This window comes from Petromyzon marinus, chromosome 39, assembly GCF_048934315.1.
Source record: "Petromyzon marinus isolate PM22_M1 ecotype Great Lakes invasive population chromosome 39, UKy_Petmar_22M1.pri1.0, whole genome shotgun sequence".
NCBI lineage: Eukaryota > Metazoa > Chordata > Hyperoartia > Petromyzontiformes > Petromyzontidae > Petromyzon > Petromyzon marinus.
In genome coordinates this window covers 17,181,573-17,206,080 of record NC_133705.1, presented here as the reverse complement: position 1 = coordinate 17,206,080, position 24,508 = coordinate 17,181,573, and the positions used below count along the sequence as shown (strand labels likewise).

General features: G+C 49.6%; 1 protein-coding gene across 1 annotated transcript; it reads left to right on the top strand.

Moving 5' to 3' along the window:
- Nucleotides 1-313: 313 nt before the first annotated feature.
- Nucleotides 314-15,881, top strand: LOC116950398 (N-acetyllactosaminide beta-1,3-N-acetylglucosaminyltransferase 3-like). The gene is made up of 2 exons (XM_076072795.1): nucleotides 314-865; nucleotides 10,200-15,881. The coding sequence occupies exons 1-2, from the start codon at nucleotides 314-316 to the stop codon at nucleotides 11,358-11,360; spliced, it is 1,713 nt and encodes a 570-aa protein (XP_075928910.1). The 3' UTR covers nucleotides 11,361-15,881.
- Nucleotides 15,882-24,508: the final 8,627 nt, after the last annotated feature.

Genomic DNA, 24,508 nt, shown 5'->3' with positions numbered 1-24,508 from the left:
AGTGACGAATTGGCACGTTCTGTTTACGTGACAACCCTTACTAGTTGGCTGTGTCGGGTGGTGGAGGGTTTTAACGACACATTTATATATTTATGCGTTCTAACCCAAAAAACCTATTTTATGGATGTTTTCATTTTAATGAAATATAAAACTCCGAAAGACCTTGAGCTACCTAACGCAAGAACCACGCCCCAATCCCACAAGCCCCTCCCATGTATTCAGCCCCCCTCCCTCCCCCCTCGACTTCAATATGCAAATTGGACCCGCACACTCGTTAGGGTCGCCCCCTTTGTGCAGGGCCCCGCCCCTTGCGATGAGGCCCCGCCCCGTGTACCCCTCAGGAACCGGAGCAGTCCATGCGCCCACCAAATTGGCGCTGTCATTGCCGGTGAGCGGGAGGGAGCTCCGGCGGGCCAGCTCCAGTTCATTCCAACTGCCCCAGCTGCCCCAACTGCCCCAGCTGCGCCAGCTGCCCCAGCTGCTCCAGCTGCCCCAGCTGCTCCAGCTGCCCCAGCTGCTCCAGCTGCCCCAGCTGCTCCAGCTGCCCCAGCTGCTCCAGCTGCCCCAGCTGCTCCAGCTGCCCCAGCTGCCCCAGCTGCGCCAGCTGCCCCAGCTGCGCCAGCTGCCCCAGCTGCCCCAGCTGCGCCAGCTGCCCCAGCTGCCCCAGCTGCCCCAGCTGCCCCAGCTGCGCCAGCTGCCCCAGCTGCGCCAGCTGCGCCAGCTGCCCCAGCTGCGCCAGCTGCCCCAGCTGCGCCAGCTGCCCCAGCTGCGCCAGCTGCCCCAGCTGCGCCAGCTGCCCCAGCTGCGCCCAGCCCCACGAGGTCGCCTTCTCCGTGTTCCGGCAGACGCGACCCGATCTGCCTGGGTAAGTGCGCATGTCCTTCGTGTCTCCGTGTCCTTCGTGTCTCCGTGTCACCTGTGTCTCCGTGTCCCCTGTGTCTCCGTGTCCCTCGTGTCTCCATGTCCTTCGTGTCTCCGTGTCCCCTGTGTCTCCGTGTCCTTCGTGTCTCCGTGTCCCTCGTGTCTCCGTGTCCCTCGTGTCTCCGTGTCCTTCGTGTCTCCGTGTCCCCTGTGTCTCCGTGTCCTTCGTGTCTCCGTGTCACCTGTCTCCGTGTCCCTCGTGTCCCCGTGTCCTCTGTGTCTACGTGTCCCTCGTGTCCCCGTGTCCTCGTGCTCCCCACCCTGCGCCTCCTGGACTGATTGTGACCACGCTTCTGAATACCAAAACCAAATCAAATAACAAGAGCATTGCAACTGTCCGAGTAATTAAAACAATATAAATACCGTACATTGCGGGATTAACTGATAAACTATACTCTTTGGTTCTATTCGGTAAAGTCACGTAGGTAAAAAAATAAAACAACAAAAAATCACGACACAACACAAGCGACTGCTAGTGTTGTGGCCGAAACGTCGTGATTTTTTGTTGTTTTATTTTTTTACCTACGTGACTGTACCGAATAGAACCAAAGAGTATGGATCCTTGCAGTCACAAAAGCTTCAAATCTAGAACTGATAAACTAGCCAGATGTTTGGAATAAACAAAACATCCGAGTCAGATTTGCCACGGTACATAAAATACAGATATTCATATCTGGTACAAAAGATGTATTACCGAAGTTATCAACAGGTGTGTACAGGATTAACTGCACTTGTTGCAAGTGCTATGTTGGGCAAACAGGACGAATGATCAGCACGAGACTAAAAGAGAAATATTGAATTCTTCCAAACACAACTGTCAGCAGTAGCAGAGAACGCGTGCCAACAAGCACACTCAATGGATTTTGATAATGTTGAAGTTTTGTGCAAAACTAGCTACTACTGGCCAAGACTAATTAGAGAATCTATGGAAATTGAAATAAATCAAAATAATGTTAACCGTTCGGATCGCTACCGCCTTAGTGCTGCGTGGAAGCGAATAATCAAATAATACAGTATTTAAATGCATGCCTACAAAGGGCAGCGTACTTCAATAGAGATTACCGTTGGTACGGCTATTTTAATCAACACAATAGACAGGAAGGACAAGTTCAAAGGGCTCGCATAACGTACATGCATGATGAACATGCGTAATGTACGTTGCCTCAGTAACCCCCCCCCCCCCCCCCCACATTGTGCAAGAGCGCAGAAGCGTGGTCACCACATCTACGCCTCTATATAAGGAACGAAACAGGTGGACTTCTCCACAAATCTGGCTGTCGCCTGATGAAGCTGGTTGTAATTACTGGTGAAACGTCGTACTCAGATTGTAAATGTTGTGGCTTGGCTCTCCAACACACCGGTTAGTGCTGTACTAGTGACGAATTGGCACGTTCTGTTTACGTGACAACCCTTACTAGTTGGCTGTGTCGGGTGGTGGCGGGTTTTAACGACACATTTATATTTTTACGCGATCTAACCCAAAAAACTCTATTATGGATCAATATAGCTCGTTCACTCATCCCGTGATCTCACCTGTGTCCCACCGCTCGATGTCTCTCACCTGCGTCTTCTCCCGTGTCTGTCTTACCCTTGCCCACCATTGCTGGTCTCTTGAGGAGGCTGCCTCTCCCGTGGTGCTGTTGTCACCAGGCGAGTCCCGCAGGCAGCCTCGTGATGAGAGATGGCCTCTGTATCTTCTTCATCTCACCACGGTGATGAGGTGTTTACTACCTCACCTGGTACACAGGAGGACATGGGTTCGATCCCGACCCTGACACCTCTTTATGTTTGGAGTTTGCATGTCTCTCTCTCTCTTCCCGTGATGGCGTGGATTTATCTCCGGGTTCTCCACAGAAGATACTCATATTCTTAGTTCTTTCGGTAAGGTCACGTAGAAGGGAAGCAATAAAATAATAAAAATATAAAACAATCAAATTTTCACGACGTTTCGACTGCAACACAAGCAATCATCATCAGGTGTGAAAGCCACAGCAAGAAATTTTGAAAAAGTGGCGTTTTTTTAACGTTAGCACCACGGAGAGCGATTTGGCAGTTATTCAGATGGTCGAGTCCATCTATGTTCGGAAAAGAGGAGGGGGGAGACGAAAATAATGGATGCGATCTGAAAGCCACCGTAAGCGTGAACAATCAATTAAGACCCGAAATGGTTTATCAAATCCTTCCAATGATTGCTAAGTCAGAATCCATCTTCTCAGTTGAAATTGTCTCTGTTTTTGTATATGTGGATAGCCTCATGAACGAATCTCTCATTGTAGCCAGATAGCTTGCAGAGAACCTCTGTCTTGGAGAAGTCAATGTCATGTGAGCCTACTGAATTATAACAGTGATCTGCCACGGCCGAGGTGTTGGTCCTACCGTGTTTAAGGTCTGCTTTGTGTTCACGAATGCGGTCCGAGACATGTCGTTTGGTTTCTTCAATGTAACTACTACCACAGAGGCAACTTAGTTTGTAGACGCCAGGGTACTGTATGTCCGGAATCATATCTTTTACAGACTGAACCAGATCACGGATTTTATTTAATGTGTTGAATCGGACCTGGATCTTGTGTTTATTCAAGATTTTGGAGATCTTTTTTGTGATCCCCTCAATGTAGGGTAAAGTGATGGTTTTCAAAGGCTCCTCAAGAGGGTCCTTCTTCATGGTTGGAGTGATAGCTTTGCGGATTGTCTAGTCGGAGTAACCATTAGCCTTAAGAGCTTGGTGTACGTGCTTGAGTTCACTGGCTATGTGTTCCTGGACTGATATGCATTGGGCTCTATGGTGCAGAGTCTTGATGTGGGAATTCTTCTGGGATGGATGGTGGTGGGAATCCGGTTTCAGATAAACATCCGTATGGATAGCTTTCCTGTAGACAGAGTGGCTCATTGAACCATCAGGTCCCTTTTTATTAGGACATCCAAAAAAGGTAGCTTGCCATCTTTTTCGACTTCCATGGTAAATCTGATGGCTGGGTGTATGGAATTGATGTGGTCGAGGAATTGGTCTAGAGCAGGCCGGCCATGTGGCCAGATGACAAAAGTGTCATCCACGTACCTCTTCCATAAGGTTGGGCGCAGAGTGGCAGTCTGGATGGCGTCAGTCTATAATTTCTCCATGAAAATGTTGGCTACAACCGGAGATAGGGGGGGGGCCCATTGGGGTGCCCTCAGTTTATTTTTAGGAAGTTCCATTCCAAGTGAAGTATGTATTGGTTAAGTAGTGTCTCACCTTCTACGTGACTTTACCGAAAGAACCAAGAACATGAATCCCTGCAGTCACGAAAGCTTTAAATCGAAGAAGACACTCAGTTGAGCAATACAGGGTGTGTCAAACTAGTTTTTTACACTTCTGAGAATTTGCAACAATAGCACAAGAAATGTGCCTCAGGGCTCCGGAGACCACCTGGACCAGATTCCAGGCACGCGTTGACAAAGATGGTGAACTAGTAGAGACTGACTTTTTAAAGCTATTAACATTTGTTATCATGTTACAGTGTATTATCCCATTTTTTCCATTAAATATGATAGTCCCATGTAAGTGTAAACATTTATTTGAAGCACCCTGCAATTTGTGGCCAGGTCGCTTCTGAAAAAGAGCTGCATCGCTCAGTGGGCCTCTCCTTGTACAATAAAACGAGTTTATTGTTACTTTCTACCTACGTGACTTTACCGACAGAACCAAAGAGTATGGATTCCTGCAGTCACGAAAGCTTTAAATCAAGATTGAACTAGTTTATCGTTCCGTTTTACAAGGGGAGCCACACGGTGGAAACTCCCTGCCCAGCACAGGGGCCAGGTCTATAGCACTGGAGACGACAGCGTGCCTCCTTCACATCCTTCTCTGTCCCTCCACATGATGACTACAAGTACGTTTCTTATGCACGCACGGCCTTTCTGGGGACTGCAGCATTGGCTCAGCGCAAACAAAACTCTGAACCGGGTTTGACATTCATTGTCTAATCAGAAGAGTCAGGCGTGCTGCAACTAATGCTGGTGAACTGTCAGATGTTCATAGGCAAGGAACAGTGGTATAGTAGCGACGTTATCAGCTCAGAGGTTGCAGCAATCGGTCAGGTGGGGCCCCATTATTTTATTTGTCTCGCACGGTCGCACCGAGGCTATTGTATATCGCGGTTCATGTTGCTAAAATCATATCAATGTAGTCTCAAACATTTAACGCTGTAGCGGCGCTCCGTCTTCGTAAAATACGTCTTTTTGTTATTTCACACTGTTGTTGAAAAACATCTTGTGGTGGTTGTCAAGGGGAGTCCAACTCGTAGGATTGGCTCCCCGGGGGGGGTGGGGGGCGAGGCGCGTTGTGCAGCCGGGCCTCGTTACAGAGGCACGGGAAAGAGGCGCGTTTGTCTGCGTATTGATGTTGTCACTTGGGATCTGCCGGAGTACAGTTCCATCGATGGGATGGGGGGGGGGGGGTACTCGGGAATTCTGTGCGTGACGGGAGTGAGCAGTTTTATAGCCTTTGGGTTCCAGAGCGCGGGTCCCACGTTCATGCTCGGAATATTCACCTCTAAAGCGAATGAACGTTTCCACGTAAAACCACTGATGCACACAGCCCTACCTGGGAACGTGACTTATGTAACAGGTGCAGTAATCTAAAATACGATTACGTTTGGCTAACCACGCAGGGCCCAACTTCTTAGATTAAAACGATATCTGGTAATCCTCCTGCTGCCGCTTCTGCGTTAGAGTGGTGCATAAGCACAGTAAATAAACAAACTGAACACGTTCGTCAATAAAAAAACACACACTTTGGCTTTAAACATTCGATAGGCGACATTTCGGGTAGTAAGCCTTCAATAGCACAGCAAAACATGCACGTGCTGTGAATTTGGGCCATTGCCCCCCCCCCATCACCCCCCCCCCCCCATAGGCGTCATGGGGGTGCTGCCCCCACCGTCGTCCGGATCGCGTGGAGTCAACATCACGGCGGTCGTGCAGTTGCGATGGAATGAACTTGAATCAGGTTAAGAGGGGAGTCGGTGGAATGTGCGGAACCACGAGAATTTTGCCCACGATTATTCTGTCTTTACCATTCCGGCACCTTGATCATCAATCTGTCGGGGCAAATCGTGTAGACGCAAGGTGGCCGATTCACATCCGAAAATCAGCTGGTAACTAAGTCGAGCCAGAGCCGACCCGAGCCAGAGTCGACCCGAGCCAGAGTCGACCCGAGCCAGAGTCGGTCCGCTCTCTCTTCGTCTCGCTACGTAGAATGTGGGGGCGCCGTCTCTGACCAAATTATACAATTTAAATTCATACTCCTGTCAATCAAATCGCTTCCGTTTACACCCGAAACTGTGGCGTGTGATGCAATCACCTGGGCAGTTCTCGATTTCGGGCGACGTCTATCACAATAACATATTACACCATTATATATTTGTTTCCCATTGAGATAACCACGTACACTAAAGAAGGGCCATTTCCCTAAACGTCCCCCTATTATTTGTTTATTTTGTTTACTTCTAAGGAAACACCCATGGAGTATTCAATGATGTATTGATTGCTATCAATACATGATATCTTGATAGCTATGGGACACTTTTATAAAAGTCAAGACTTAATGATAAAGATTTAAAGATATTCAATATGATATCAATATATCATTATCAAGATACAGTATTCATCGTCTTCATACTGGCAAAGCGGTCCCATAGCGACATGGAGCGTTGTTGATGAACGTGTTAGTGTCGCTATTCGTGAGATATAATTGATCCCCATTATCTCTTTTAACTTCTTCAATCGACGAGTCCTCGTTGACTCCTCCATCCCGCTCTCAAAGGCTGCACGTGGAACCCGGCGGGCTAACGCCTGGGTACGGTGTCGCTCGCACGATGTCGAGCCTCCCCTGGTGAACTAGTGATCCGGAATCGTGGCAATTGATCACACTGCTGGGGTCGGGGTATGTAGAGTTACGACATCTACTCTCCTCGTGCGCGCTTTAGAATCGCAGTTGTTTTTGCGCCGATTTCTATTGGCCTAATTGCTGTACTTTAAATTTTGATTTAAAGCTTTCGTGACTGCAGTAATTCATATTCTTAGTTTTTTCGGTAAAGTCACGTTGAAGAGAAACAACAAAATAACAAAATATATATAAAACAATAAAAAATTCTCACGACGTTTCGACCATAACTCAAACGGTCATCATCAGGTGTGTCGGTTTGCATAAATTTATTTTGAAAACGGCATATTTATTTATATATATAAAAATAACGTTTGCGTCACGCGCAACGATGGCAGTTTGCCAGGACTAGTCCATCTATTTTTTTGAAAAGAGGAGGGGGGAGACGAAATTTGTTTTTATGTATGCTGTCTGAAAGGCACTGTAAGCGTGAACAATCAATCAAGAACTGAAATGATTTATCAAATCTTTCCAATGATTGCTAAGATAGAATCCATCTTCTCGGTTGAAATTGTCTCTGTGTTTGTATATGTGGATAGCCTCATGAACGAATCTCTCATGGAAGCCAGATGGCTTACAAAGAACCTCCGTCTTGGAAAAGTCAATGGCATGTGAGCCTACTGAATTAGAACAATGATCTGCTACGGCCGAGGTGTTGGTCCTACCGTGTTTAAGGTCTGCTTTATGTTCACGAATGCGGTCCGAGATATGGCGTTTGGTTTCTCCAATGTAACTACTACCACAGAGGCAACTTAGTTTGTAGACACCAGGGTATTGTATGTCCGGAATCACATCTTTTACAGACGGAACCAGATCACGGATTTTATGTAATGTGTTGAAATAGATGGACTAGTCCTGGCAAACTGCCATCGTTGCGCGTGACGCAAACGTTATTTTTATATATATAAATAAATATGCCGTTTTCAAAATAAATTTATGCAAACCGACACACCTGATGATGACCGTTTGAGTTATGGTCGAAACGTCGTGAGAATTTTTTATTGTTTTATATATATTTTGTTATTTTGTTGTTTCTCTTCAACGTGACTTTACCGAAAAAACTAAGAATATGCTGTACTTTATTTTTACTTCTTTGGCTTTTGTCATTACCGTGACCGATGTCACTCTTGCAAATGAGACTCGTATCCTGTTTTCTGAGTTTTCACCCGGTTAAACAAAACAAACGTCACAATGGTTATTTTTCTTCTAAACTTTTACATTTGCTCTTAAGAAGACACGGCGTGACCCCCGCCCTGACAACGCCCTTGTGACGTGAGAACACGCGGCGTGCCGGCGCGACCACGTGTTTCGCTCGTGAATGGTTTCACGCGTGCCGTGACACCCGAAGAACGCCCTCGCGAGAGAAGCAGCCCAGCTGGTTCGTGCCGTCCGCAGCGGCAACCGGCAAAGCCTCTCAGCCGGTTTGGCCGCACCACGACACGGAAGCCCTCCTCTCAACGACGGCGGTGAACATTCGCGTGCATGCCCATGCAATCTGATAATGACGAGATATATCCACGGCTGGGCGCGTTATCAGCGCACACCGGTCATGGGCCTCCCCTAGGTTGACTCAGCCGCAAAGGAGTACCTGGTTTGATGTGTAAACATCGTCACGAGGCGGCCGGGCGTGATGCTCGTCACCCACCCTCTCGTGTGCATTTCCGGCCTTCGTAGGTGCTCGCAAACAGCACTTGCCCCAACAGTCTGTTCAGGCGATAATATCGGTCTTTGTATCTATGTTTATGAGTGTGTATAGTACATGTGTGGTTGTATGAGTACGGTGCATGTGCCATTACATGTGTGCTGTGTGTGCGTGTCAACTGGCAGCCTAGACACATTGGCAAGCTGAGATGTTTCATCTGAAGGCGATTTCCCAAGTGAAATATATTAATGAAATAAAAACCATTTCCACAGCAGCCGGTGTTTCTCTTGCGTGTTGAGAGGCCACCGAGCTCCTGTGGCAAGGGAGACGTTGTGCTTGGACGCCGGGCAGCCATCATGATGATGAAAGGTTACATTTTTTAATATTTAGCTTACTTTATTATATAATGACATTTTTGAAAATTGAGCAAACAAATAGCCGAATCCGTGCCTGGCAGATTGCACTTTCTAACTGCCTTCCAAGTGGCAGGCTACACAGATACCTTGCGACGTTCAGCTTACATGCCACACGTGTTGCGAATATTTTGGCTGGACATTGAACAAAGATGGTGGTCACCGCATCGCACGCTTTCAGATGCGCTTCTGCAGGCGTCTGGAACGTTCTCTTCCTTCCGATATTAGGAAGCCACTGGAGCTACGCACTTTTAAATCTCGATTGAAAACAAATTTATTTAGAACTGCTTTTTGTGTTTAGTTTGTTGTCCTTCCTCACACCTCCGATGAGCACGGTTGGCGATGTACGGCACGAACGAAGTTCATAATACATTTACCACCTTGTGGCCACGTTGTCGTGAAGTTGTAAAGTAGACGGCCACAATAATGAGAAACGTGAGGACAGGATGTGACGTGGAGGTTCTGGTTATTTGAACACAGGCTTTCACAACCAGTATTATGATTCATAATTGATTGAGTCAGATCTCCGCGTGAGTAAGATGTGTGTCGTACACCCTCCTCCACCCGACAACTAATTAATAACGTCACGTGATTAATAAACGTAGCCAGTTTATCGCTGGTTCAGCAGTACCATTGGAGTTGCTTGAGAGCGGTCCACACACATTTAACAATTGGGTGCGGCCCTTTCACTCATCATTACAGCCAGCATCATCAGGCAGTTGTCAGACTTGTGAAATTGCCCACTCCAATCTTGGGGCTGAAATAGGTGGTTGTGATGTCATAAGCGAGTCCTTACAGGTGAGCAGAAATAAGCAGGCAGTGATGCCTAGAGATGCAATGGTAAGTAATCAATGGTTTGTAATAACTAGTTAGTAATGTTGGCAGGCGGGTTCTGCAGCTGCCGAGAGCGGGTGTTTGTATTCGATGTTCCACTGGTGCTTTCTTAATCTCGTTTTCATCTTTCGTCTTTCATTCTGTTTGTGGCCAACACACCTGCTTGGGGTGATGGTGATGATGATGGGGGTGGTGATGTGCGCAAGGGTTTTTTTATGTCCCCGTCGCGGAAGCGTCGCGGGGACTGTAGTATCTTTAAAGGGCGCTCTCCAGTTTGTCGTGCTGCCCGCCGTGGGGTCTCCTGCGTTGCCGCCCATGCCGCGCGCGATCACCCGGGCCATGAGGTCACGGGGTCAGCGCTGGAAATTCACCAAATATATCCTGACTGAAATCACTGAACCCAACCCAATGTTTGTGTTAATTAGTATTTATTTTTTCCCTGCACCCCATTCTCTGGCTATGGAGGCAGCAGCGGAAACCGGCGCCGTCGCTGACCGTGCTCCCCGCCTCCGCGAGCATGCCGACCCCGCGCAAGTACGTCATCTGTGGCCTCTCGGTGATCATGGTGGCCTCTTTCCTCTTCACGCTGCACGGCGTCGAGAACCTTGTGCCGTGGTTCGATACGATAAGGGGCCTGGTGCCCACGGCGCCGTCGTTGCCGTCACTGCCGTCCAAACCCGCCGAAAACTTCACAGAGCCATGCTACCCACGTGCCAACATCGCGACCGAGGTGGCCGACTTTGCCTCGCTGCCCCAGCACATGCAGCAGTTCATGACGTACCGCCACTGCCGCCGCTTCCCCATTATCATCGACCAGCCCAACAAGTGTGCCGGCGTGAAACCCGAGCAGCCGCTGCTGCTGCTCGTCATCAAGTCGCTGTCGGAGAGCTACAGCAAGCGACATGCCATCCGCCAGACGTGGGGGCAGGAGGTGGCGGTGGGAGGCCTGCAGGTGCGGCTGATCTTCCTCATAGGCGTCTCCGACAACGAGGCGCGCCGCCCCTTCTACAACCACTTCCTGCAAGAGGAGGCCGCCAAGAACGGCGACATCCTGCAGTGGGGCTTCCTGGACACCTTTTTAAACCTGACGGTGAAGCAGGTCAACTTCCTGCACTGGCTCAACCAAAGCTGTCCGCACGCGGCCTTCATCTACAATGGGGACGATGACATGTTCCTGCACATAGCCAACCTGGTGGAGCTGCTGCTCGGGTACCCACAAGGTGACTTCTACGTGGGGCACATCATCGACGACACGCCACCCGTGCGCTACGTGCCCAGCAAGTACTACGTGCCCACGCAGCTGTGGCCGCACTCGACATACCCGGCGTACGTAGGCGGCGGTGGGCTGGCGATGGCCGGCTCGACTGCACTCAAGTTCTTCAACGCGTCGCACTCGCTCGAAATCTTCCCCATCGACGACGTCTTCTTCGGCTTGTGCGCCGAGTCCATGCACGTCAAGGTCATCAACCACCTGGGCTTCAAGACGTACGGTGTGGATGCCCTCCTGGCCTCGAACCGCGAAGCGCTGCCCAACAACTACGTCCTTAATGAGCTCATCTGCGTGCACAAGTTCGACCCTAACGAGATCATAGTCATGTGGCATAAGGTCGTGCAGGATCTGGATAAGTAGGACGTGAACGGTGGAAGAGAATTACGGCGGTCATTTTTGTCACGGATTATTTTTTACCACCCTTATGAGTGCCAATGTGACGGAGGAGCGTGGGCAGGATTCTACCGGGGAGACGCCTCCATTCCCTCCCCCCCCCCCTCCCCCAAGGCTCTGTCTCTAGACTCGGAATGGTGGTTGCAGTGAGGGATTAAGGCCTCGTTACATACCGAATTAGAAGTGCATTCATCTCGCGGGCTGGGCCCGTTGGTTGCCAGGTGACCAAATGTGCTGCGAGATGTTTTTTTAATCTCCCCACAGGTGTATCACTCGTCGCCTGTGTTATTACCTGTGCCTTCCCAGTAAGCCTACAACGATGGGCCAACGTTGGCATGTGGTTAGTCCAACGTTGACCTAACGTTCCACGTTTGCTGAGACTGCACATGCTGCTACAGAACACGGACGCTCTGAAGTCACCAGATAAAGTTGATGCGTAGGCAATCGGACTGCTGGAAAGTCCGCGGCCAAGTCCGACTTCTCCTGCGATCGGGGCATGGACGGCAAAGATGTTGGTGCTCGATTGTGACGTCGTTTTTGAACTGTGCAATGATGCCGGTAGCATTTGCAACGTCACAATCCCACGTGCGCAACCGCTCGCTATATTTATGCATTTTAATTTATGCTGTGTTAACCGCGTCTCTCTACGCGCCATGTGTAAAGCGCTGGGACCTGGTCCAGTCCCCGGCCCATCCTCACAATGGGGCGGCCAGGCAGCCTAAGCCACCGAGACCCGGCACTCGTGGTGTCGCTCGTACCGGCGTGCTCTGCGTGTGGCGTGCGCGCCATGCCGCCCCCGTGCCCTGGTGGCGTGGCGCCAGAGCCGGGGTACTGCGCCACTGCTGAGATCGGCCCCGGAATGATGGCCCCTGGCTCGGGGGTTTAGGCGAGGCCCAGGCGGACCTGGAATTTGGACTCTAATAAGGTTGGATCAGCAAGTAAATCCACGCCAATTTACAGTCACACGATAACACCCAGCGTGGAAGAGTAGGCCAAAATAACCTCTAGTGAGGGCCCCCTTCCTGCAGAGCTGCATCTTTAGCTTTCCCTCACCATAAAATGTGGCCGATGACCGATTCACCTTAAATGTGCCGGGTCTCGTGAGATCCTGAGAAGTAGACTACACAGGCTGGCCGTAGCCTACGGCACCGGATGGGATGACCGCCGTTACGTAGTCGGCAGTGTGGGTTGCGGCAAGCCTGCGTTCTCAGCAGAGACTGATGCAGCAACTTCCACTGTTGTTCTCTACTGTCCTGTGCTCCAATGTCTGCGCTCTCTCCGCGGCCTACTCCGCATAGCGAGGCCGTCATCCAGCAGTGGATCAACTAATGAGCTGTGAGTGTATACGTACAGTACAATACACAACTAGTGTACAGTATTCTATCATTGTAATTATTACATTAACATAGATTATACAAATGTGAAGGCCCTACTTTCATTAATTCTAGCTCTTGCTCTGAAAGATATTGCCTGTGTCCACACCATTGCTACCCTGGCCAGTCAAGGGACACGTGAAGCCCCAGTAGATCGAAGGAAGAAACCTTCCCTAGGCCTTGATCGGAGCGAATATTTAAATATTCATTAAGCACAGGATACAGAACATTTTTATTCGGTACAGAGACGAGGCAAATATATTTTTTTTATCTATATGAAATAGGTGGCTGAGATTAATCGCAAAAGTGCATACCCGTGTACCACGCGGTGGGATGTCTTTGGTAATTCTTGATTATTTGCTGGGCGGTGGTGGCTATACACACCTGGAACCTGGCCCTGTGGGAGACAACGGTTGGTGAATCGCACACATGTTGCGAAACTCCTTTCCCGTGAGCGTCGAAGAGGCGACATACCCTGGTATTCCAGAAAAGGGGAACAACAAGCATGGGTTTTCTCCGGGTGGTCCGGATTCATCCCACACGTATAAACACTAATTAATTGGCTTAAAACGTCTTGATATATAGAGGAGCGCAGAGCTTGGGCAATTGTTGGTAACACCAGCTCACCGCCTGGCTGCTACCTTCCCACTTGGCCGTGGGCTGCTTGGTGATAGTGAGATGCAACTTGTGTGAACGCCGTCACTACCGTTATACGTGTATTACATGTGTGTAAAACTACACGTTGTCATTATTGTAGCCAATATCCTTGGAGCTATTTGTATAATAGGAACTGCATTGAATGTAAACAAAATGCCGGTTTTCCTCGATCTATGCGCTAGTAGTTATATTCGTTACAAAAATTTGGCACACAAAGCGAAACCGCGCGGGACCGCTGCTTGCCGAGTGGCGTGTACATTACCACATAGCCACATATGGAGTGAATTAAAAGCCGCATTATATAGTATAGCGAATTTTGGGCATAAATAGGTGAGCTGCATCTACACAAAATTGCAGAAACCGAACCCACATGAGTAGTTACTAAATTAAGCGATTTAACATCTGTTTAACACATTGGCTTTCGCGACCAATATCATCCATAAGAGGTTTTTGGGTTAGATCGCATAAATATATAAATGTTAAAACCCGCCACCACCCGACACAGCCAACTAGTAAGGGTTGTCACGTAAACAGAACATGCCAATTCGTCACTAGTACAGCACACAGGTGTGTTGGAGAGCCAAGCCACAACATTTTCATTCCGAGTACGACGTTTCGCCAATAATTACAACCCCCCCCCCCACATTGTGCAAGAGCGCAGAAGCGTGGTCACCACATCTACGCCTCTATATAAGGAACGAAACAGTTAAGACTTGTCCACAAATATGGCTTTCGCCTGATGAAGCTCGTAATTACTGGCAAAACGTCGTACTCGGATTGTAAATGTTGTGGCTTGGCTCTCCAACACACCTGTGTGCTGTACTAGTGACGAATTGGCACGTTCTGTTTATGTGACAACCCTTACTAGTTGGCTGTGTCGGGTGGTGGCGGGTTTTAACGACACATTTATATATTTATGTGATCTAACCCAAAAACCTCTTATGGATGATTTAACATCTGTTTACTTGAATGAAAAAGCTCACCACATTCGTCAATAACACTGACCTTGAAATAACTTTTTTTGTTATATGATGGGCAAAGTTTGGGGCAGTGGCCCTCCGTCTTTCCTTTTAAGGCCACAGTGTCGCCATGAATGGACATGTCGGGGTTTGTTTGCTGTGCTTGCACATCACCGCCCACGCAGCAGAAGCTTGCGTTTAATAACCAAATTAGTTACATTTTTATTTCGTGCCGACTTGTAAATACAACATGGTTTACAGCCCGAGGTGATATTTTATGGTGTTTGCCTGTACGGCATGCCCATCAATTACGCAGGCGACTGTTCACGTTGGCACTGTTATTTATGAATACGATCTCCATACGGGGGCGGTTATGAATGTAGTGCCCTGCATCGCAAAGTAGGCATCAATGGTCTTGGGGGAGACGGGAACTTCACACGTAAAGCCCGACAAGTGGCGAGGAGGAGGGTTTATTGACGGGGAACGCTCGAGCGACGTCCGGCATGGGATGAATTTGACAACTGGACATCTGTGATAAAGAGCTCCATAGCTCATCGGACTCCTCCAGGATAAAGTAAAAGATTCTGAATTAAACCGAACGGTGTTCACGCCGCCCACGGCAACAAGAGTGACGTCTGCTTCATTGGCAGAAAAAAGCCACGGTGAAGATGTGGCCGCTCGCACAAGCTGAGTTCTCTCTGCGCGTTTGGGGCTCGTCACCATTAGGCACCAGATATACTCCCCAAACGAACTTGTCAAATTCAATCAACCAATCTTTATTCCATGTGCCAATATCGCCATCATTAAAGTAGGCATTAGTGCACATTAGAACATTAAAAACAAATTCTCGCCATTCTTTTAGGATCCCATCCCACCTTTCCCCCTCTGTCCTCAATCAAGGTGCTGGTACCTCCCCTCCCACCACCTTAGCCTTAGCCAGGCCTGTCGGTCCACCGAAACACTCAATGCTATACAACTGAGCAACATTTTCCCATTGCCTTTCACCGTAATATGAATGCTAACGCTACCCCGCACATGGGTCGGGAGCAGAGGCTTCTGTGGATGGAGTTTATTTGCCAGTGACCTGGTGGGTCCCTGTAGCACGGAGCCTCGCCACTCTGCACTTGTAAGACGAGAGCGATTCTGTAACGGGACACTCGAGGTGACGGGCACTTTAGCGTTCGGGTTCGGGGCAATCGTGGGTTCACGTCGGTGGTGGTACATTAACCCAGGGCTTGATTTCTCACCGACTATTTTTTCGCCGGTCGACTGGGGCAATTGACACGTCGTCATAGCATCCGCTGCCGTGATAAGAAGTGCACTGGATGTCACTTGAGAGGTACGGAAAAAATATTTATTCTGGGCAGCCGACATCAACAGACCTGGTCGAAATGAAGCCCTGCGTTAAACCCAGGAAAAAATGATTGTACAATATATCCGAGGGAAGGGTTCCGATTCACGGTGGTGCAATACTCAATAAAGAATTACATTTACTGAAACGGCGTGGCCTGTGTGAGCTTACCTGGGAGGCGCGTGTGTGTGCGCGGGATGCCGCTCACTGGGCGGTACACGCTCCCTCGTTGTGCGCATTTCATTCTAACACATCTAAACCGGGGAGGAGGAGCAGCAGAGCATCAGTTGGCGTGCTCTACGCTGTGAATGTGGCGACCTGAGCTCCATGGCCAGCCAGCGGCTCGCGTCGTGATATCTTCACTCGTCCCTGGGCACTGCCACCTTCACCAACCCAGTAGAACTACGTGCGCTCGACGAGTTGAGCAATCTTCTTCTTTCATATGATGTAGATGCAACAACTACAATTTCACATTCAGGTGGTCAAGCCAGATAAACGCGTCAGGAGTAGCAACGGAGTGTACCGCTGTGGAGATGTCTCCTTTGTATTTGTGGATCGGGCATCGCATTGTTAAATGTTGTACGGTCTGTTCTGGATGACTCACAGTCGCAAACTGGAGTGTTTTCCATTTGTGCATCAGGTATCCGCATCTATTGCCGCCACGGTTTGTGCGGAATGCGGTTTAGGGTGGACCATGATCTTTGTAAAAGGTCGAACCCAGAGATCTGCAGAGGTGGGTCTTTCACAGGGTGTTTGCTCGTGAGTAGTCGAGCAGTGACGGTGCAGGGAATTCCCAAAATGTGCCGCTGGTTGCCACGGTTGACATTGAAGACTTGACATCTCATGCCAGGGGGGAAGAAGCCTGTGACCCGCAGGATGCGTGTGGAGACGGGGATCAGCGTCCACGCGGCGCCTGCCGTCTGGGCCACCCGCCATGGTAGAGGAGACGAGCTGGCCACCGCTGCTGCTGTTGCTGCTGGCTGGTGCAGCGAGTGAGACTACAGTAGAGGAGGTGGAGGGGAGAGGAAGGAGGACGAGATGATGTGGATTCACTGTTGTGCTGTAGAGGCGATGGTGATCACTCTCAACATCGCAGGGGCAGCCACTTGCTATGATGCTCGCGCATGCATCCGTCTGTGTGGCGAAGCTTATGGACAGCTTTGTGCGAATCAGGGGCTGCTGCCGTGCCGCGATGCGGGTCTATTTATAGCTCCGTTTATCTGGGAAGTTATCACCACTATTTCTGAGACATTTGCGAAATTAGCTGGCGTATGCTCGATCCTAATCAGTGATCGCACGCAATCTAGCACGGTACGAATACCACAAGGTGCGAAAAATAAGAAAAGTCTGTCTCTCCTCACAAAATATACTGCAGTGCGTTGTTTATTCTTAAACATGTGAGCCTCCCAGATTAGCATCTTTCCAGCAGCCCGCATGCACCGGTGGTGAATCGCTTCCCTGTCACCCTTCTATCGCTACCAACAACAACGCTTACTGAATCACTCACTCAATCACCAACCACACTGCAGGTCACACCACTTCTCTCTCCACTTCTTCCCTCGCTCTACACTGTGGAATTCCCTCCCACCATAAATCTTCATACAATACACGAGTGCTGGCACAGGCCCAAGTTCCCGTCAGCATTCCTCAACCTTTGTGCCACAGTGGCGGGGCGCTGGCTGCTGGCAGGGATGGGGCTCTGCGGCGTCCGGCTGCCCTCAAGTCGGCAGGCTGGGCGAGAGGGGGGCCCTGGGGGAAAGGTCACAGAAGGGGCCCACCAGGAACCCGCTGGTAGGTTCCAGAAAGGGGGCGTGGCCGGGGCGGAGCGAGGCCACGCTGGCAGTATATAAGGGGGGCCCCCTGTGGGGGACCTCGGGGCTGTTGTTGGAGTGGGATCCCCGTAGTGCTGCAGAAGTCCATCGTCGCCATTCGTCTCGTCGTCTTCACCATTCTCGTCGTCGTCTCCGTCTCGACCATCTCGGGGCGCCGCCAGTCAGACAGCCCACCAACTGTCCTGGCTGAGTAGCTGAGTCGCCGATAACAGACGGACTAAGTGTGTTAATCCCGATGGTGTGTTAATCCCGATGGTGCTCGTTAATAAAGAAGTGCCTCGTCTCCATGTATGGACTTGATGTTGGCTTTCTTTCGCACCATACGTAGCGAACCGTGATAATAGGGGGAAGGACAACAAACTAAACACAAAAATCAGTTCTAGAGAACGAAGGTTCATTCGAGATGAGAGTCCCGGTGGCTTCCGAATATCGGACCGCAGAGTGTTCCAGACGGCCGCAGCAGCGCATCTGAAAGAGCGCGAAGCCGGTGACCACCGTCTCTGCAAAGCAGCGGCTTGTGGCTGCTGCTTTGCATGCCCAGACGAACAGGCGCGCTGTAATACGATAAAGCTGACATAAAAGGCTGTTATCGTCGGATGTGTACACTGTACACACACGTGCGGGGAGAATTCTGTCGCGCACCACGATTTGAGGAAACGTGAAATACTGCTTAATGAGCTGAGATGACGCGATGTCGATCACGAGGTGAACCAAGGTTCACGGGGACTAACGAGGGCCGTGAGGATAAGGGGATCCACGTGTCCAGTGTGGTGCTTGCGTTAGTCGTGTCGAGCCGGCGACCCGAGTTCGATTCCAACTCACGCGAGTGAGATCTGACGGCCTGTGCCCCCTGCCGTCACGCAGGACTTCACTCCTTGCTTCACCAAACCGGTACTGACCGGTGTGGTGGTGAAACATGGTCGAACACTCCTCGTGACTGATACGGCGTGGGGGAAAGCCTTGATTCAGCAGTGGCGTGACAGAGGGCTGCACCCGTGTCTTCACGCGGTGTCTCAATAAAGGCACTGGCGCCTGAGCTGGGGTCCCTGGCGTCAGGCGCGTTGATTTTGGTTCGAGTCTCGAAGCAACGAGCTACTGAAAGAGAGAGCGAGAGACAGGAACGAGAAGACGATTTCGTGTATTTACATGAATTTGGGGCGCGTTTACCCTCTGAAATGAGTGACGAGACGGGGGCGACGTCACGTGGCGCAAGACGTGCTCAAGATGTCTCACGATTGCTTTATATAACACGGTGTAGGCTTTTCGTTATTGGATGTTCACGATTGTTTTGTTGAACCTGGGGACGGCAACCCGAGACCACAATTAGTGTTATTTTCGAGCGTGACTTGGGGCATTGGTCTGTCAGAACGGGGCGGTGATTGCTGCTGCTGCTGTGTATAATGACCACGTCGGCATAATTCGTGGCGTATAGTCTTCGAATCTGGCAAATGTTGACCCTGACTCCGACACGTCGATGGCGTCCTGCGAATGCCCCGCGGAATGCGCTCGCGATTCGGACACCCGCGGCGATGATCAGCTCGACTTGGCGTCATCGGGGAGGCGAGCGACACGCAATGGTCTTTGCCATTTCCTTGACCGAAAAGGCTTATATCTTCAAAGTATCGTAATAACAACCGTTTCAGTAAATCAACGGTGGCAAGCCAGAACAAGCACCGTCCTTCTAGTGCCAAAGCCTGGGCTGCCCCGTGATCACACTGGCCAGCTTTCACTAAGAAATGGCCCGCATAGCAACGCGGCTTTACAATCCGCTCGTCTTTACATCGGGTCACCTTCAGCAGTCATCATCGGGACGTCTTCTTCTCCTTCTCCCGCCGCGGACGGACGGCAGAGCGAATGCACGACGCCCTGAGTCGTGCTCGCCACGCTTCGACGACGAGAGGCAAACGCAGAGAGACGATGCCGACCGACAAAAGACGACATCCTCCACTGTTGAATGAACAACAAAACGCAACGCCTTCGCCAATAACACCGTGGCCTTAAAATACTAGTGATGTATATGACAGGCGACGTTTCGGGCAGTGGCCCTTCTTCATAGGGCATACATTCATATCAAATAATGGTTGTGCTTGGAAGCAGGGACATTGTCCGAAACGTCGCCGATTATATCAGTCAGTTTACTCCATCACCACCATCACCACATTGGTGGTGGTATTGTTATTGACGAACGCGTTGAGGTTGTATGACTGTGATTGTGCCCCACTGCCAACAGCAGCAAGCTTCACCAAATAATTAGTTTCATTCTTGGATTAAATCACAGCCCTGAAACGTGAGGATTCACTAATCGCCGGACAGGTGAATCATTCCACCATGGGTATTTATTTCCCATGACGTGTGACGGGGAGGCGGTTCGAGCTCTCCACATCGCCCCGTGGGTTTGGCACTGGAATGGGTTTTTTCAGGGGTTCGTCTGTGAGTCAATGCAGTTTGAACGTCGACATCGACGTAATTGTGCGAAATTTGCGAAGAGACAGCATTCTCATCGTCACCTGTGACCACTCCTCTCTCTGTAGTATGAACATGCCCAGCGTGCATCTACGGCGTCGTAAGGATACGGTCGTATTGATATACGGAACACAGGTCCACATTCACCCTGTGAAAATCAACATTGTATTGTGTAGACTTCAAGGCTTCCATTGACGACTCACACGCTCACAAAGAGACCTATAACTGCCTCTGCATAAAATAAATAACCAGCGTTTCTCTACGGCGTCGCGAGGATACGATCCTTTTAATATAATAAGGAACACAAGTCCACATTCACGCTATGAAAATCAACATTGTATTGTGTCGACTCCCATAGATTTACATCCACTCATACAGATATTCGGACCCACAACAATACCTGTGACTAACTGCCTACGGTGTCGTATATAGTTGTTGTATTGATCCCGAAGTTGCCATGAGCCGCGAAGCCACAAGAGCCCTGCCTGGGTCTCACATCGTGGAGCCGGCGAGGCTCACGGAGCCAGCGGAGTCGCGAGTCGGGCGAGCCACGCGCGCCCCTGCAGAGGTGCCCGCATCACGAGATCGGTGTCGACAACTGCAGCGTGCGTGGTGCTGTCCCCGAGCTCCTGTTTGCACAGCTTGTTCAAGGTAGCTGTAGAGCGCAGTCTGCATGTACCTTGGCATCATTGGTAGTTCTTTGTGTCCTGTGTTGTGACCGGGCCTTTGAACAAATATTTATATATGTTTGTCTTTGAACTGATTTCTGTTTGCTTTATTGTTGTACTTTGTGGTATTGCGTTTGTCGTTTCTGTGACCCAGGTCACTCTTGCAAATGAGACTCATTCTCCACGACCTGACAAAGCCAATCAAATCGAGCTGTCACGTGGAGAAATTTGCCATCTGATTTTTGTTTTTCAGCGAACCGGAGGAGGAATGTTAAAAATAAAGTAAAATCTCTACGGTACAAAATTGAAATGTATGGATGGCCCCTCCTCCTCCGGGGAAGTTTCTAGATCGTCCTCTGGTGAACAGCCAGAGTCGATTGCCAGACATTGGATACAGCACCGAGGCAGAGGGGACCATTCTCATTGTGTATGGGGTCTGATTGCTGGGCATGGTGAAGAAGCGAGGAACATGTTGTACACTGGCAGTGGGTTAGACTCAAGGTGGTCCTTTGGGAAAACAAGAGCGTAGAGAGAACGAGAAAGGAGATGATTCGATAAACGATGAAGGTGGCAGCGATGGACGACGAGATGAGAGAATTACGGATGAGGTGGCCAGGACGTATCCCCATGGTGATGACAGATCCCGAAAATGTGGGGACGGGCGGAGAGTTCGTTCTGCAAGACACCGAGAGGCAGAGCAACGATGAGAGACGTTGACATATAAGTCAATTGTATACTAGCGTCATAGTCTAAATGTGAAATTACACTGCAAATTACTCAATTGAAATTAAAATAGCAAACTTCGCTCTCTACTGCGAAAACGAGGTGGCTAACACTCAAACCTCTACGCACATTTAGGAATTCATTTCTGCACTGCGACCTTGCCGCCCAAGCCTACAGCACCTGGAATTGAAAAGTGACCTCGCCAGGATGCCGTGTACCCTGTGCTCTGTTCGCGATCCCCAGTGACGCGTTGTGGACACGACCGGTTTATAGGCGGCACCCACAAGCCTCACCATTCTGTTCCGTAATGTGCCATAACATTTATAACATTTTTTACGATTCTTATTATTACTATACGCGCGTTTACCCCCAACCTCATGGGGGGGGGGGGGTTCAGGAGGGTCCTGGCAAGTTTTCGCAGTAGAGAGCGATGTTTGATATTTTAATTTCAATTGAGTAATTTGCAGTGTCATTTTCACATTTAGACGCTAGTACACAATTGACTTATATGTCAACGTTCAAGGGTTTCTTGATGACTTTATTATAGTAAAAAATATCTTGCGGCAAATGTACGGGGCGGTGGTGGTGCACATGGCCTGTAATCCAGCACTGGAGGCGAGCATGGGCAGAGTTTGGGTGGGGGGGGGGCAAGGGGGGGCAGATAAAACAAGCGTTCGTGAGAGATGCAATGTATGCGTGTACAATGTGTTGAACTTCTTTCGCATCGTACGTAGCCAACCGTGCTCATGGGAGGTGCTTGGTCCCGTGTCACCCTGCACGCGCTGGTGTGCTGGCCCCCCAAGCGCTTGCGTGTCCCTCACTGCCCCCCTCCCTGCTGCCACAGGCTCGGGTGCCATCGAGGGTGGGAGGCGGTGTTGGTTTAGCGTCGTTAAGTTGCCGCTGCAGCACCGCACCCAGCCCTATCTTGGGAAGCTTCTAGATCTGCCGGTGTTTATACCACGCAGCTGTCTTGCCATGTATTATTATCTCTGCAATGAAGAATTGCCATTGCCAAAAACGTCGCCCGATTTGTTCTCCTCGTCATGTTATTGACGAACGCGTTGAGGTGTTGTCATTGATTATACTTGTGCACCACTGCCAAAGGCAGTAGTAACACGATCCTGTTTTCTACGTCAATGGGTTCTCACACGGTAAGATAAAACCTACAATGAATGAGACAGTGAATGTCGAAACCAGTCCACAGTTTACTGGTGTTAGACCGAATAAAAACATTTCCAAGTGAAAATATTTCATAACTAAATTTCACTCCGAGAAGGCCGTGGGGCTGATATCTGCAAAAAAATGCCTTTTACGTGGAGGCACATACAGTATATGTGAAGCCATGAATAGTCTGCTTATTTATCTTACTCCACAAAGTCGCTCATTATTATATTGTGGTAAAATAAAGGTGACCAACCGACCAAAAAAGCGAGTCCATGGACGCGTGGGTCATGTTAGAAGCAGTTGTTAGACAGGATTTCAACCAATACTGCATATCGATCTACGTGAGCTCAAGCCTCCAGTACATCACGTGGCTTCTGTGTGGCCACCCCCACGCTGAACCCCTTCCCCGCCGCCCGATGTGAAAACAGACTCCGATCCGTGCAGCAGCATCGAAGCCCTGATGCAGCCTCTTCCTCCCGACCCTCGTCTCTCCCGACCCTTCGCTCTCGTTTTCCCATTGTTTGCACCCTCTTCCTCTCATTTCCCCATTCTTTCTCTCCTGTCTTCTCCTTCCTTTAAATTTTTCGATACTTTATATCACCACGAGGAAAATGCCGCTAGTTTCATATTATTACAAAATTCACCACGATTACAATGTGGAATGCATGCAATGCGTCAGCATCTCAAGATGCCCATGAAATAAATAGGATATTCGTTACTCTTCCATGGCCATGATCAAGTGGACGTTAACACACGTATAAAATCGTCGCTGTTACAAATAATAATATGGTGTTGTACGAATAGTGTGGGAGTGCTCCTCCCAGCAAGTCAAAGCGAGCACTGAGGTGCGGTGCTCAGCTCCTGTTTACCGCCCTGAGCCGGTGATGGAAATTCCCCATTCCTATAGCTGGGGCGAGTCTATCCATAAAACTTTTGACTTCCCCACAAATTGGTACCTATGTTGTATGTATGTTGAACTTATTTTGCTCCGTACGTAGCAAACCGTGCTAATCCTGGAGGAATAAGCCGAGTCAACCCCTCCAGACAGGATTTTAACTGGCACACGTGAGATTGTGGGCTGCTCGCTCAACCTACTGATGAGCAGTCACCTGGCCCGGATGTTATGTGAGACCCAGTCCATGTGTGGAGGTACCGTCGGCTGTACAGGGTAATGGGTATAGGGGGGATGGGTGACCCAGATGAAACCAATACTGATATACCCGCATGCAAGACATATGCATAATGTATGCAAATGTCCCTATGACAATCATGTATTGTTTGCATTCCTATATAGGGGGTGTAGATGTAGAATTTTTTTTATGTAATAGGTTCACTTGCGAAAACGTTCGTGGTCACGGGCCCCTCGACAAGTGAGGAGCAGCTAAGAATAAAAATAGCCCACACGGTAAAAATTGTATATTTATATTTTGGCCAGCACGGTTAGTCTGCTACACGGATAATTATAATCCACCCCGGGCCATCGAGAGTTGATTGTAAAACGTATTTATACTCGATCGATGTGGGAGATGGAATCTGTGTCTCCATATTCCCCGGCACCGACCAGCCCAGGACCACCACTCACCACCACGCATCCCACAGCACTCCTCACACGTCTCCTACTCACCTCGGAGCATCCCTCAAATAATCCCCTTTAGTGTAACACAGTGGCGCATGGAGTAGTTTCTGCCTGCAATCCAGCGCTTTGAGTGTAGGGTTTGGAGATCATGTACATTAGAACTTGGATTCAAACTCAGGTGCTCAGTGTTGCCGGCTCTGTCTGAAACACCATGCCCACAGATATCCTGTCGGATGGAGTTTTTTTTTTACTCCAAGACAAAGTGGCCAGTAGTGCGTAGCTCTCAGAAATTGTCGATGACATATCTGCAAGGATAATATATATATCATTCTCACAACTGCTTTGTTGT